This window comes from Panthera pardus, unplaced genomic scaffold (assembly GCF_024362965.1).
Source record: "Panthera pardus isolate Hobbes unplaced genomic scaffold, ASM2436296v1 HiC_scaffold_8, whole genome shotgun sequence".
Lineage (NCBI taxonomy): Eukaryota > Metazoa > Chordata > Mammalia > Carnivora > Felidae > Panthera > Panthera pardus.
In genome coordinates, this window is record NW_026527013.1 from 37621409 (window position 1) to 37636493 (window position 15085).

The 15085-nt window shown below is 45.5% G+C and overlaps 1 protein-coding gene across 4 annotated transcripts in view; it reads left to right on the top strand.

The window, feature by feature from the left end:
* The first annotated feature begins 2144 nt into the window (after positions 1-2144).
* The window catches only part of MITF (melanocyte inducing transcription factor), a 223073-nt gene continuing 210132 nt past the window's right edge, over positions 2145-15085 (top strand). For 3 of the 4 annotated variants that reach the window (XM_019428422.2, XM_019428424.2, XM_053897565.1), the window contains exon 1: positions 2146-2438. In XM_019428422.2, the coding sequence (XP_019283967.1) occupies positions 2335-2438 (104 nt within the window). In that variant the 5' untranslated portion in view covers positions 2146-2334. Of the gene's footprint in view, positions 2439-15085 lie in introns of all 4 variants that reach the window. The other variant, XM_019428423.2, reaches the window with a different exon arrangement.

Sequence of the window (15085 nt, forward strand, 5' to 3'; positions counted from 1 at the left end):
CAGGGGGCCAACTTTTTATCATGTGGATTAATGGTATGGCCATCCCTCAAGATGGGCCATCTATTTAAAGGAGTGAAAAGCTTTTAGGGTGATTACTCAAAGGTCTTTTGGTTGCAACTGACAAAAACCTAAAGCATAATAGTTTCAGCAAAAAGAAAAGAGTTTTGGATTCATATCTCTGAAAAGTGTAAGGATATCTGCTTCTCTGATTGTTGATCTTATCTCACTGTCTCATTTTTGGTCAGCTTTCCAATGTGGCCATAAGTAATTAGCTTTAGGTTGTCTATGTTTGAACACCAAGCTTCCACAAAACAGACAGTCTTTCCCTGTTGCCCTGTAGAAAGGTTCAAAGGAGAACTTTTAATCATGTTATTGTCCTGTGTCCATCCCTAAAGGAATCACTGTGGCTAAGGAAAAGGGGTCATTCATTGGTCAGGATTAAATCACATACCCACTCTCACTGGGTGGTAGATGGCGCTCTAAATGACAAATGTGTCACATGTGACGGAAGAGGAGTTTTCCCCAACTCAGAGTAGGATGAGACTAGAAGAAAAGGTGCAGGGGAAAAATAGCAGCTGTATGTGCCTCAGGGCAACCTCAGCTCAGAGCTCTGTAGCCTACAGATCCCTCTGGAAGGTGCACTTGTCTGGTGGTAAGTTCAGGGCTCTTAGTTTTCTTGATAGTTTTTTCCCCTTCACGTTTGGTCCCTTTGGTCTAGTAGGTCACTACTTGATATGAGTGCCATAATGGGCTGTTCCATTTCAGTTCTAAAGACGTTACACAGTGCAGTTCTAACATGAACTTCTTGATAGCCTTTAAGGGGTCAATGGAATTCTGGGAGATGCCCAATCATTAATCCAAACTTCTTAGAATTTTATCCTAGCATGATCATTTAGTTTAATACTTCTGGAAGGAAAAACTCACAGATGAAATGTTAGTCTGAACGGAATATGTTTAAGATATTATTTATTTTTAAGATATTTACCTTAAAGAAAAATAAAAGAATGACCAGGAAGCATCATTTTTAAAGACTACACATCACCTTCCCTTGCATTTGACCTTGCAACATCTTCAAAAACAGGTTTGCTAATCTCCTCTTTTACAGATGAAGAAATTGAGGCTTCTAGGAATCAATGACGTGCCCAAGATTACACAGTGCTTTAGACAGGATTTCAGGATTTCACCTCTGAGTCTCATAACTTTAAATACCACCCTCTCTCTACTGCCTCCCTGATGCCTTAAGACATTTTTTAGAAGAAAGAACACATTCTACTGGAAGTAATCAGAGGAAAGGTCTGGAAGTAAACATGAGCCATAACTGAGCTTTTTATTCTGTTACCTAAACGAGTGATGGGAAGCTCAGGCGGGAGGATGACACTCATACAGTTTACGCACCCCCAAGTTCACTCCTGAATTGTTAGGACAATCTTGTTTGAACTCCCAGACAAGTGAGAAATTAAAAGCAGACAGTGACGACTCTGTTAACTTGGTGCCTTTTAAATTAACCGGACCTTTCAAGTGCTGCTTTAGATTAAAAGTGGCTAATTGGATAAAGGGAGCAGAGCCACTCAGCTGGATGGATAGTATTGTAAAAGCTCAGACTGAGTTACAGAAAAGGAACGCACAAGAATAATTTTTACGATAATGTTTTAATTATAAAGTGAAGGCAAATTCCTCCACTCTATTCCAATCCGAGGACAAGGTAATATGTCACCGCGGCGCTGAAAAGCATACAGGCTGATAGATAGTTAGGTCCTTTTATTTTAAGGCAGGCTTGAAGGCAAAAACTTTCTAGTGCCAAAACCCTTCACGATTAAAAAAAAATTTTTTTTTAAAGGATTTGGCGTGCCCTCGCAAATATCTGCACAGGGAGTAGGGCTGACGGTAGGAGAGCAAGGCTGAGGCCATTCTTATTAATATTAAATAGCCACATCCGTATCCTTGAAGCAAGAGAGGAGAGAGGAGGGAGAGGAGCTGCTGACATTGACAATGAATCCAAACAGGAGTTGCAATAGCGGTGTCCACCACGTTGCCTCTGCCCCCGCCTGGCCTTCTGGGAGTTGTAGTTTTCACGGGAGCGGCTCCCCTGGAAAGCCAGGAACGCCCCGTCCGGACCGAACTACAGATCCCAGGCTGCGCGCGGCCGCCCGCCCCTCCCTCCCGGGTGCGAGTGTAAACTCGCCGCGCCGGGGCGGGTGGCCGCGCGCGGGTAAGCGGGCTGAGCTGGGCACTGCGCGGGGACACACCGCTCGGGGGACCCAGGCCCCGCCACCTTCCCTCCGCCCCAGGCTCTGTTCTCACTTTTGAGCAGTGGAAGGACGGGAAGCGGGAGCCATGCAGTCGGAATCGGGGATAGTGCCGGATTTCGAAGTCGGGGAGGAGTTTCACGAAGAGCCCAAAACCTATTACGAACTCAAAAGTCAACCTCTGAAGAGCAGGTGAGTGGTGACAGCTGGAGGGAGGCGCGGAGCGCGGCTGGGGGCCCCGTGCCCCACACCGTGGGGCGAGGAAAGCCGGTTGTCCGGGCTCTGGGACAAGGACCCCGTGTCCTTGCCCGGGGGCAGAGGGCGAACTGCCCCCGCAGTTGGGGGGCCGCGTCCGCCCGGGCGGTGCGCCGCCGGGGGCTCCGTTCAAGTGCGCTGCGGGGGCGTCGCAGGCAGCCTACGACCGCCGGCCCAGGTGAGGGGTCCCTGGGCACTGCATACTGGCCGCTGAGACCGGGTGGGGGCAGGGGAGCGACCGGGCGAGCAGGTGGGGGAGGAGGAGCGCGGGAACCGGACGCTGTCCCGGTGGGAAGGAGGAAAAAAGAGTTTCTAGTGAACCTCATTTTTGAAGATCCCGGCGGGCTGAGTACTCGGAGAGGGAGTGCTTGGGGTGGATTGAAACGCGACGTTGATGGAAGCAATTAATTCTTTGGGTCTCCTCCTCGGAGTCGGGCTCCTCTGGGAAAGTCCGCCTCTGGCCGCCTCCAGGTGATGTTTCCCGGAGCCCCGCCTCTCACCTTGCCCACCCGGGCACGGCGGCTCGGGCGGGTCGGGGGCAGCGGGTGGGCGTGTCACCTCGTTCAGATTAAACAACTCCCTGGGCACTAGAGTCCCATTCAAATCCAGGCCTTCCCTGGAGGGAAAAAAAAGAAGCCTCGTAACTGGAGGGTATTGGGACAGACCTGCTTGGCAGGGCCCCTGCTTGGCAGCGACACGCGTTTAATTTGCAGGGGAGTTCAAAAACTTTTTGGAGAGAAGTGAAGACACCCGCTGGTCTGGCGCCCCACCACCTCTAGTGCCCATTTCTTATGCTACCTCCGTTCCCACTCCGTTCTGTCGGAACGGGTTGGGTATCTTTCTTTCTCTGTCCGGGGGCCGCTCCAGACATTTCCCGTGTTTACGAAGAGGGACATGGTCATTGGAGGTTGTGATAGTAGAGAAGGTTTTATGTCCACCCCTCTCAGTTCTGAAATAAGGTGAAGCTATAGCTGGAGGGTTAAGCAGTGCTTCTGCACACCCATCTCAAACCTTCCTGCCTGCCCCTCACGTGGGTAAAGTCAGGGTGAACGGACCTGGCTGGCAGAGGGGGAGGAGGGTTCAGTAATCAGGGTGAATGAAGAGAAGGACAACTGGCCGGGGGGTGAAGTAGTACATAGTCCAGTCTTTGCTTCTGGGGTGCACGGGGCTCCTGTTTGCTCTAGCCGCAGGCAGAGCCAGGTTTGTTTCCTTCGGGGCTGCGTCAGGACTCTGAGTCCAAGTTGGGGAAGAAAATCTGGGAACCGCGTATCCACTTCCCCAGGTTGCTGAAGCAGCCTCTTTGCAGTCGCTTCACAGTGATTGGAAGGAAATGCAGTTAGATGCCTACAAGCAGCCTTTAGTTGATGGTTTCTCTTCATAATGGCTGTTTTGTGTGTGAGAGGAGATTGTGTGTGTTGGGGGTGGGGGGTTTTGAGTAATATTGTGTGAAGGGTATTGTTGGTTATGCTCATTGGGGCTTTATGTGCATTCGGCTGAAGGGACCAGTGTTTTACTGAGCAGTCTCTGCTTTTGCTTCTATAAGCAAATGCTTACATGGCCAGAATGAGGGAGTGAGTGTTTGAGTGTGTGTCTGTAGTCCTGAAAGAAATGAATTAACCGGACTGTTTGGAACATTTTTGATGGGAGCTGATACATAACATTAAATGAGTTTGAGAGAGTGAGGAAAATACCATCTGGAAAAACCCAAATGAGTGCCATGAAACTCATGTTGAAGGATTTGGGCCTGTTCTTTTTCAGAGTCGGCAAAAAATTACTTGCAAGGGTGAGCGTCCTCGGTAGCTAGCTAGCATGTGTAGGAAAAATGTGGCTACGTGGGAAGCAATGGCTTCACACGTTGAAGCTAGAAACAGGTGCGGGACAGAACCGGTATGGAGAGGAATGCTAAATTAAAAAAGTTGTTGTAAAACTTGTCTGTGGAGCAGACACATGCTCTTTGAAATAAACCAGTTAAATAAAATCTGTGAATAAATATATGGGGTTGGCAAAATTTCCCTATACTGTTTTCCACAGTTGTCTAACTTATTGTCATCGGCATCTGTTGTGTGACTTTAAAAGGGCTACATGTTGTTGGGGGCCTCCTCATGGCTTTTTGTCTGAAGTCTTTGCCAGGGTATCTCCTTTCTTGCAACTCTTGGTTGGAAAAAGTAGAATTTGAAAGGTCAAGACTGCTGTAGCCATTTTGTCTCTCAGTTATATTCCCTAGATCATCTCTTGGAGTTGAAAATATGTTCAGAATCTGCCCCCCTCTCAGCAGGTCCCCTGCTACCACTTTGGTCCAAGTCCTCACCAGCCCATGCCATGGTTATTGCAGTAGCCTCTTGCTTTCTACTGTTACCCCTTCCGGTGGATTTTCTATGTGACAGCCACAGTGTTCCTGTTAAAATTGGTTCTCAGGCAGGATAGATATTGCTGCCCTCCCCAGGGGTCATTTGACAATGTCTGGAGAGATTTTTCGTTGTCAGAATGGAAGGGTGTTGGTACTGGTCTTTAGTACATAGAGCCCTGAGATGCTGCTAAACTTTCTGTAATGGACAAGGTAGCAGCAGAGAATTATCTGGCCCTGAACTGTCACCGCTGAGGCTGAGAAACTGTGGCTTAAAACGTGCCACATCATGTCGTTCTCTGCTTAAAACTCTCCAGTGGCTCTTAGTTTCAGTAACACTCGAGATCCTTTAAACGGCAAAAGGCAGCCTGTATGGTCAAGTTCCCTGTCAGCTTCCTTGCTGTCCCGGAACACTCCAGGCTCCTCCACCATAAGGCCTTTGTATGTTGTACTTGGCTGGTGCCTCTGCCTGGCCCATCCTTTGCCCAGAGAGCCACAGGACTCACTACCTCACCAACTTCAGGTCCTTTAATATTCCTAGCAGGCCTACCTTGACCTCACTAGGTACAATCACTATCCCTCCAGACTCTCATCTTCCTTGCCCTGTACTATTTTTTCCATTGTACATCTATTATAACCGACTCTCATTTCTACTATGTTTATAATAGGTTCCTCCACGCTAGACTGCCAGCTTCAAGGGAGCAGAGATTTCTGTCTGTTCCTTGTTTACTGTTGTGTCCCTAGAGTCTAGAGCAGAGTTTCTCAACCTCAGTGCAATTGACATTTCATGCTGGATTACCCTTTGTTGTGGGCACCGTCCCGGCCATTGCAGGATGTTGACCAGCACCCCTGGCCTCCGTCTACTAGAGGCCACTAGCGCCCTACTCCCAATTGTGACGTCCAGAAACGTCTCCAGACACTGCCAAATGTCCCTGAAGGGTACAGTCACGCCTGCTTAGAACAATTAGCCTTGAACATTGCCTGGCACGGGAATGATTTGTTGTTTGAACAGGTGTTGCTTTCTCCCTTAGGAGTCCACCCAGGATGGGGTGCTTGGTTCTGATTTTGCCTTCAACCTGGCGGCCTTTTAAAGTAGGTATCCATCAGGGTCTCTCCAAAGTGGAGATTATATATTCTTCATTTGGGATGAGCTCGGATGTGCAGGTGTTTCATGAGGAAAGACACGTTTTCATTCCTAACCGAGACCTCCTGGCCTTTAGGAGTGTGAGGCTGCTGGAATTAGATCACGTGACCCTCCTTTTGGTCATAGTCACTGGCAAATCTGCAGTGGAGGAAGACACACGATGAGGAAAGGTTCTAATGAAGAATTGTTTGCAGTGTGGTTCCCCCAGCAAGATTTTTGAAGCCTCTGTGTGTTCTCCTGGGAATGAGCTCTGAATGGAGGGCGGCAGGGGAAATGTGCCGAATTTCAAGGGTGAACCCAGAATTCACACGCTGATGCAGTCACATCAGGGAAACAAATGTGGAGCTGTTAAATGAGCTCCTATCAGTGTAGGCACTCTCTCTAGGTCTTTGGGACCTGAAAACAGCATTTTATTTTATTTTATTTTATTTTATTTTATTAAAAAAAATTTTTTTTTTAAGTTTATTTATTTTTGAGACAGAGAGAGACAGAGCATGAACAGGGGAGGGGCAGAGAGAGAGGGAGACACAGAATCCGAAGCAGGCTCCAGATTCTGAGCCATCAGCCCAGAGCCCAACGCGGGGCTCGAACTCACCGACTGCGAGATCGTGACCTGAGCTGAAGTCGGACGCTTAACTGACTGAGCCACTCAGGCGCCCCTGAAAACAGCATTTTAAAACATGTTAGCCTCTGTCAGGTTTATGGTCCTCTTATTCGATTGACTGGGTGCACAATTCTGTGGCTTTGTACTTGCTAATGCCCTTTTCCTGGACAGACTTCAAACTTGGCCTAATCTAGTTCCAGTTTCTTCTGTCAGAATTTTAGTTATGTTTCAGATAACTGTTGTTTAACTTCCTGCAAATTAGAAATGGGAATGAGGGCAAGTCTTGGGTTTATTATGGCAGGACAGGATACAGCGGTGGTTTCCGAAAGCTGATTCCTGGAGACATGTGTGAAGTTTTCACAGGTTTGTGGTGAATGAGAAAGACAACGACTGTTGTGTCACACGCGCACATACACGTGTTTTGGGATAAGGCCACTGCCATTTCTTGGATTTATTCTGAGAGTTTCTCTCCTGTCTTCGTAGTAAAACTACCCTTTCTTTTATGAAATGATAATCCATTCTTGGCAAAATACAGCTGTCAATCTTTTACTGGTTTCTGAGAGTTGTCTTGATTTTTCTGCCAGTCCAGTCTGCAGGGAATTGTCAGCATTATTCTGGCATCACTGTCTCCAGCTAGCTGAGACCTTAGGCAGGCTGGGTCTAACTAACTTTAGTTTCCTCATCTGACAAATGGCGGCCTGCGTCCTAAGGGGTCTTAGGAACATTCGCTGTCATGTTGACTGTGGAAGAGTATTAGCCTGGTGCCTGGCCCATAGTAAGGGTTCAGTAAAATGTTAGCAAGTGGTGTTCTTGGTGTTATTTCTTTATTACTTAACAGTGAGTCCTGACATTCCATGAAGCATTTGCATGTGGTTGTCCTTGGCTTTCTACCTTAAGGCCAGGGTTGTTCGTGAACAACAACCGATCTCCTAATGAATACTACTGCCACCTAATGTTTAGATTTTTTTTTTTTTTTAACACATTTTATATTTTTGATCCAACCCATAAAAATTTATGCCGGTTAAAAAAAAAAAAAGCAATTGTGGCATCAGTACCTACAGAAAACTTCATATTCAACATGTGTCTGTTGAGCCCTGTGCAAATTGCTTGTGTAAATTAATACCAGTAAACGTAGCTAACATCTATTGAGCATGCATCACGTGTCAGTGCCTATTCTACGTGTTTTTATGTGTGTGGACTTAATATTTGCACACCTGCGAGAGATGATAATGATGAATAACAACATTAATGATCTTAATTATATTTTTAAAACTGGTAATTCTTAACGCAGTGCTTACTACCTGCCAGGACCAAGTCTGAATATTTTACTTGTGTTAATTCAGTTAGTTTTCACGTCCACCCTGGGTGTCTGTGCTTTTATTATTCTTATTTTCCAGAGGAAGAAACCGAGGCATAGCAAGTAGATGGGCCCAGGTTTAACCTGAGGCCATCTGGTTCTAGCCCCAGGGTCTTGTCCACTGGCCTGTACCGCCGTGTAAAAGGCACTGTGCACGACAGCAGAAATGGAGAGGAACATCATTCTGCATCTTCTCTAGAACTCTCAGTGGGTGGAGCACCTGGGGGGCTCCATCCGTTACGCGTCTGGCTTCAGCTCAGGTGATGATCTCACGGTTCATGAGTTTGAGCCCTGCATCCGGCTCACTGCTGTCAGCACCAGGCTGGCATCGGATCCTCTGTCTCCCTCTCTCTCTGCCCTTCCCTGGCTTGTTCTCTCTCTCCAAATAAATAAACAAACTTAACTTAAAAAAAAAAGTCTCTGGGTGAAGGAAAGAACACATGGATCCAGCTAACCATTCAAGACAGAGTGTGACCTCATGGGAAGGTGGGCATCAACAGTGGCCATTTCCTAGAGGACGGGAAATAGGAGGCCAGTTTTGTGAACGAGCAGGGCTCTATGAGTTTGGCCTGGAAGTTCAAGCAATACTCAAGCATATTTCTCTATAACATTAAATAAGATGTTAGACACCCTGGAAGACATATCCTAAAATAGACTTCTGGGGTTTTGGTTGCCTTTCAAATGTTTAAGCAGACTCTCAGACCTTCCTCACGGTCTGGGAGCTCCTGGTGGTGGCAGAGATCTGATGCGCGTGAACAGGTTCAGAGGGGGCTGTCCTGAAGTGCTGTGCCCACGGCTCTGTCACTTAACTGTGACGTGTGTGCTTGAGACACTTAGCTTCGAGGAGCCTCAATTTCCTTACCTGTAAAATGGGGCCAACATACTATTGGTAGAAGTTTTAATTTTTAAAAAAAAATTTAATGTTTATTTATTCTTGAGAGGTGTGAGCAGAGGAGGGGCAGAGAGAGAGGGAGACACAGAATCCGAAGCAGCCTCCAGGCCCTGAGCTGTCAGTGCAGAGCCCGAAGCAGTCTTGAACTCACGAACCATGAGATCAGGACCTGAGCCAAAGTCGGATGCTTAACCGACTGAGGCACCCCTATTGGTAGAAGTTTTGAACTGGAAATAGAATCTGTGAAAATGCTTTACAGAGTGCCTAGCACACATCAGTAATAAAACTCCTTCTTTTCTACTTTACCACGGTAATTTTTTCCTTCCTCATAACAATAACTAAGAGGCAATCTCCGAAGCAAAAGAGGCAAGATCGAGGTGCCTCATGCTGGCAGATGTTCAACTCTTCTTATGCAAATTAGTTTTGTGGTATGATTAGATGGAAAATTTGATTAAAGTGGATTCTAAGTGTTGGTTCTGTGTGTTATTGGAGATTTCCCTTTCCTGAGTCCTATTTATAGAATTTATTTAAGCGTGTGTATGTGTGTGTGTGTGTGTGTGTGTGTGTGTGTGTGTGTGTGTGTGTGTGTTTAAATCCCTTTGAGTTCTGCGGTGCAGTTTGCACAGGCTGATGTTTATATCTGCTCCAGTTGTGCAAGAAGTGGAAAATATCCTTTTTTTAGAACAGGTCACATGTGCTTACTGTCAGGAATAGGACCTCAGTGTAAAAAAATGTATCTTGGGACAAATCAAAGTTACTAAATTTCTCCCTCCAACTGCTTTGTTTCAGAACTGGCAGTATTAGGATAAATAATAGGAAAAAAAACCCACTTGGCTATTTTTTTTTTGTCATTTTTCAAGGACAATAAGCAAGAATTTCACTTGTTTTGTGTGTGTGTGTGTGTGTGTGTGTGTGTGTGTGTTTGCATGTTTTAAGTATAAAATGTACTTTGGTGTTATGTTCATCTCATCAAAGTAAATTGTAAAAATATGTTTGACTGCCTTCCAAATACACATAATTTGGAGAAAATAATCAAGAAGGTGGGTCAAAGATATTAAATGCTGTTACTACAGGCTTTTGATATTGTAAAGTCAAGTTTACAGTTTATACGGAGGTTTTTGTGAGGCAAGTGAACATTGTGTACTCGAGGTAGGGCAAGAGGGAGTCATGCAGTCTGAGTCTTGATGGGAGCAGATGGAGGCTGAGGGCAGGGAGCCGTGTAAGCAGGTCTGGGTCTCTTTTCCAGTTCCTTCCTCCCTGCCTGCGCTCTCTGTTCCTCAGGATTTGGGGAGAGGCCCGGGCTCCTCATTTCTCTAGGTTGCTTCTTAAATGTGGCTCCCTTAATTCTTTGCTACATCATTGCCTCCTGTGGCCCTCTATGCATGCCACAGAGAATAGAGTACACCTTTGTGGTGTCCACGCGAGACATCTGTCTTGAGATTCAGAACCGTGAGGTTTTTGTCTTCAAGTGCCTAAATTCCCAGGGTTCTCAAGCTCTGGGCACTGCCCAGAGTGTGTTGCAGATGGTAACCCATTGGCTGTTTTCCACCTGAGTTGGAAGTTGAGCCGGGGGAGGAGTGGAGTAAAGGTGAGAGAAAAACCCGTAGGGAAGTAAGTAAATGGTACCTCAGAATCATGAGGGCCCTGGTATCCTCCCCAAGGTGCATCGAAAACATCCCTCGGTCACTTTTAGCAGGGGCAGTAGAGCTTTGGGTCAGAAGGACCTGGATTTATTTGTTTTTTGTTTTGTTTTTTTCTTTTTCCCTTCCCTCCCTCCTTTCTCTCTCTTCTCACAGCAGTTATTTATTAAGCGCCTCTGGTGTGTCAGGCTCTGTGCTGGCCAGAGGGGATCAAAGGTAGAACCAGATAGGCAAGGTTCCCACCACCATGGTGCATCCATGTTGGAGATGCGAACACAGTTAACGATGTGCCAAATAAATGCACGATATAATTTTTGTTGCTGAAGAGGGAGTAATTGATATAGTGTGATTAGGAAACACAGGGGCTTTTTAGAATGGGTCTGATATCAGGAATCACCTCATGGAGGAGGTGATTTTGAGGCAAGGCTTGAATGCCTGAAATAAGTGTGCAAATCTTGGTGCTTCCCCTCCCTAGCTGTATGACTTTGGACCAGTTGCCCAACTTCTTTGAATCTCAGTTCCTTCTTTTGTAAAATGGGGCAATAACTACCTTATAAGGCTGCTGTGAAGATAAAAAGTATCGCTTGTAAAGCAGCTAACGTTAGGCTTTACCTTATAGGTGCTCAGGGAGATGCATTGGAAGGGTTTAAGGTCATAAATTGAATAGTGGAGAAAAATACAGACGTTAATCTTCCCTGCAATTGTTTATAACTTGGTTTTAAGTGTTTTCCTAATGTTGAGTGAGTCAGAGATTTATGGTTGTCTTTATAAACCTACCCTCGGACTGAAAGTGAAGATGGGCCTTGTTCTTTTTATTATCCTTTTTTTTCCTCTGGGATCATCTTACTTGAGTTGTCCCCTTGCTCTTCTCACTGTTGTCACATTGAGATTATTCATGTTTGACCATGCTTTCACGTAGGAATGGTTTCTGGCTGGGTTTTGAAGTAATATTTGGTATATAGGACAAGTCCAAGGGCTCTTGGAGAAAAACGCAGAGCTTAAGATTCTTTTAAGAAAATACACACGCGTACCACAACCAACTCTTCTGGAACTCCTGACTCGCAGTCCTATGTTTCGACCCCTAGATCATGCTTCCTGTCCACACTGAGGTGAAAGAAGCCTCTCCTCCCACACAGCACCTCGCAGCTTTGGTCAGTGTTGACATCTACAGGCAATAGCGTGTGTTTTTAATTCAGCAACTTAAAACGAAAATCTTCAAAGCTTTTGAATTCCAGTAGCTGCGTTCTTTGATTCAAGTACCCATGGAGTGGTGACTTTTAAAAGGAAATATCCTGGGTCATGTGAGAACAAACATTTTAAATCCAAATGCAACGACTTACAAGTCTCTGGAGTACACTGGTAGAATCCTGTTCTTCTATAAGAAAATTGTGGGTTGTTGAGCAACTTCAGGAAGGCATGTGTAGCCTTCACCCTTTCCACCCCCACCCCTTCCCCAAAGTGGGATAACTTGCTGAATCATTCACATGCATTTGTCTGTTTTCCTATGTGATCAAGGGCAGAATGGGAAAAGTGGTGGTCGCCGCTGTTGGGCATGCGTAACTTGTTTTTGTAGAACACATTTTCTCTCTAGGAGGCTTAACTTGTGTCAGTGAGAAGAAGGTTTGAAGCAGGGAGGATTCATTTCTCCTGATGGCTGAGATTATATATGAAATTATGGGCTGACAGATAGGACTGCTATGTTGACTTCAGTACCTTTATTATAAAATGTTCCTAGGTACTAACTCGTTTCAAGAAGCATGTTTTTCAGAACATACCTTTTATTTTTCTAACTGGAGATTTGAACGTTGGTGGAAAGAAAAGGAAAGATGATTTTCCTGATTAACTTGGAACCTAGCACAGTCCTCACAGAGCCTACCAGAGGACCTCAATGAGATATGGCCATGCTGTTCGTGTTGCATGCCTCTGTCCCAAGCAGCTGGAGGTAGTACTCTAAAATTGAGTCTGTGAACAGACACACAGATATTGTAACAATCCCTTCTCCATCAAAAGAACTGGGTACAGTTTTGCTTTATTTTTCAGCATTTGAAGTTTTTCAATAAAAGATGGAAAGGTACTATTTCAGGGTTAGCTTTGCTTTATTGTATTACTGAGCCTGCATAACAGCACCATCTAAATTTAGAACATTGGCACCTTGGCCAGTAGAACCCTTTGCAACTAATTTATAATGTTTTTGGCAGAGAATAGCTATGAATAAACATGAAAATAGTATTGGCCAGGTAGGGTCATTTACTTTCAAGAGAAGAGGATGACACCAGCCAGGCGTTCTTGAAAATTCCCTTTATTTATTTTTGAAGGAAGAGCTTGCGGTAGCTTAGTAAAACAGCCTCTAAAAATATAAGCAACTAGTGCGATTCCTGGTGACATTCCAAATAAATAGTTTGTCCATTTGCTGCAAGGAAGCATGCCTGGAGAGTCACTTGAGAGATTGGCACTGGCTTGTGTATTGGACGATTGGTGTGTGCAGACTTTTTGGAACCATACCTTGCATCATTTAGCAAAGTCATTTGTCCATTCATCTTTAGGTAGATAAACACTAATAATGTTTTATCTAAGTAAATGCTGTGTGTGTATGTGCTAAATGATGGGATAATGGAACGCAGCTTTAATGACACTGATTATGTATGGAAGCTTTAAATCTTTGTTGATTCAGAAACAAACAAGAAGGTTTGATGGCTCTTGCTTGGTCATAGCATCATAATCACCAACAGGCACGATTTAACAGCAGGAGGCTGAATGGCAAGGACAATTAATTGGGGTTTGTTTTTGGAGTCAGTGGTACTGACTGGAGTCAGTCATTTCTGCTGGTCCAGTGGACCCCTCTTTCTCACACTTGGGTTCATATACATGACATCTTTCTAATCACTTCTCACTGGCAGCCAACTTCCCTTTCTTTACGTGTTTCCCCTAGGGGACACTTCTGCCTGCCCTTAATCTCCTTTCCAAATTCTTGCAACAATCCCTTCCCACATGCTCGGCCCATACTTCAGTTTTGTGGCTCCGGGAGTGGAGGATTTGCCACAGGCCCGGCCACGTTTCTTTTTCAGGGAGACTGGTTTTGGGGAGGTACATGTTGACTAGTGAAAATGAATCCCAGGATTTTGCTAGGGTGCTAACAGAAAGAGATTCTCCCTTTATTTTCATTGATCTTGAATTTGGGAAGATGTCGAGGTTTAGAATGAAACCATACCTTGTAGACAGAGAAAAAACAAGTTTTTAAATTAGGTTAACTTTGTGACACCTGGGTGGATCAGTCGGTGGCGCATCTGGCTCTTGATTTTGGCTCAGGTCATGATCCCAGGGTCATGGGATCAAGCCCCACATTGGGCTCTGCACTGGGTGTAGAGCTCGCTTAAGAGTCTCTCTCTCTCTTGGGGCACCTGGGTGGCCAAGTCCGTTAAATGTCAGACTTTGGCTCAGGTCATGATCTCACAGTTCATGGGTTCAGGCCCCGCATCAGGTTCTGTGCCGATGCTGGAGCCTGGAGTCTGCTTTGGATTCTGTGTCTCCCTCTCTCTCTCTCTCTCTCTCCCCTTCCCCTGCTCATGCACCTGCTCTCTCTCTCTCAAAAATAAATAAAACATTGAAAAAAAAGATTCTGTCTTTCCCTCTGCCCCCTCCCCCACTCAAATGGGCAGCTTGACAGGCAGCTTTCCTCCACATGGCAAACCAACTACTCAGTCTCCTTCCATCTTCTGGTTTTCCCGTTGCCTAGGGCCCTGGAGTCTTATGTCTGGTGGTAGAAAGGAAAAGAAGAGAAGGCATAACTAAGGTCCACAAATGACAAGCATCGTTTTTGCTCAAATTCTATTGGCAAGGACCAGACTCACGTCTTTTTCTGGTTACAGGGGTGGGAGCTGGGAAAAACAGACCCCAGCTGGAGAGCGACACCTCTGTGCTAGAAAGGAGCATACAATTTTGGTGGATGGCTAGCTATCATTGCCATGATCCTGGTAGGAGTGTTTTCACCTCTGGACCAAGTTAGGCCTCTCCTTGGAGTCTTCTCCAATTAATTGTGTATTTAACCAATAAATTCCTTTTCTAAGTAAATATATTTAGTTTGGATCTTCTGCCACCTACATGGAGACTGTTCCAGCTTATGCATTGTCTGAATCCCACCTTTCTGCACTGCTTCCTATTCCACATTTATTGAGCAAAATCACCACCCCACCTCCCCACAAAGCAAGACATCCACCACCACTACCACCTGAGTGCAGCAGTTTTCAAAATGTAACCCTCAGGCTTGTTAGGAATGCAAATTCTCAGATTCCACTGCAGACCTGTTGAATCAGAAATCAGTGGTGGGTCCCACTTGTCTGAGCAAGTCCCCCACAGTTGGTGGTACTTCCTCATGTTTGAGAAACACTACCCCAGTGCTTTCACCATAAATCCTTTGTCTCCATATTGAGTTATTCACCTCTTTCTGTTTTGGAATGAAATACTTCCTGGGTTAGAATACATTGAGTAAAAAAATGGGGTGCTGCTTGTTATGATCAGGCTAGAGGTGATCCTTGACAGTAATTCCTCACTGATTAAAAACCAAAAACCAAAAACTTTGCCTTCTAGGAAGTTAGCTTTCAGGTCT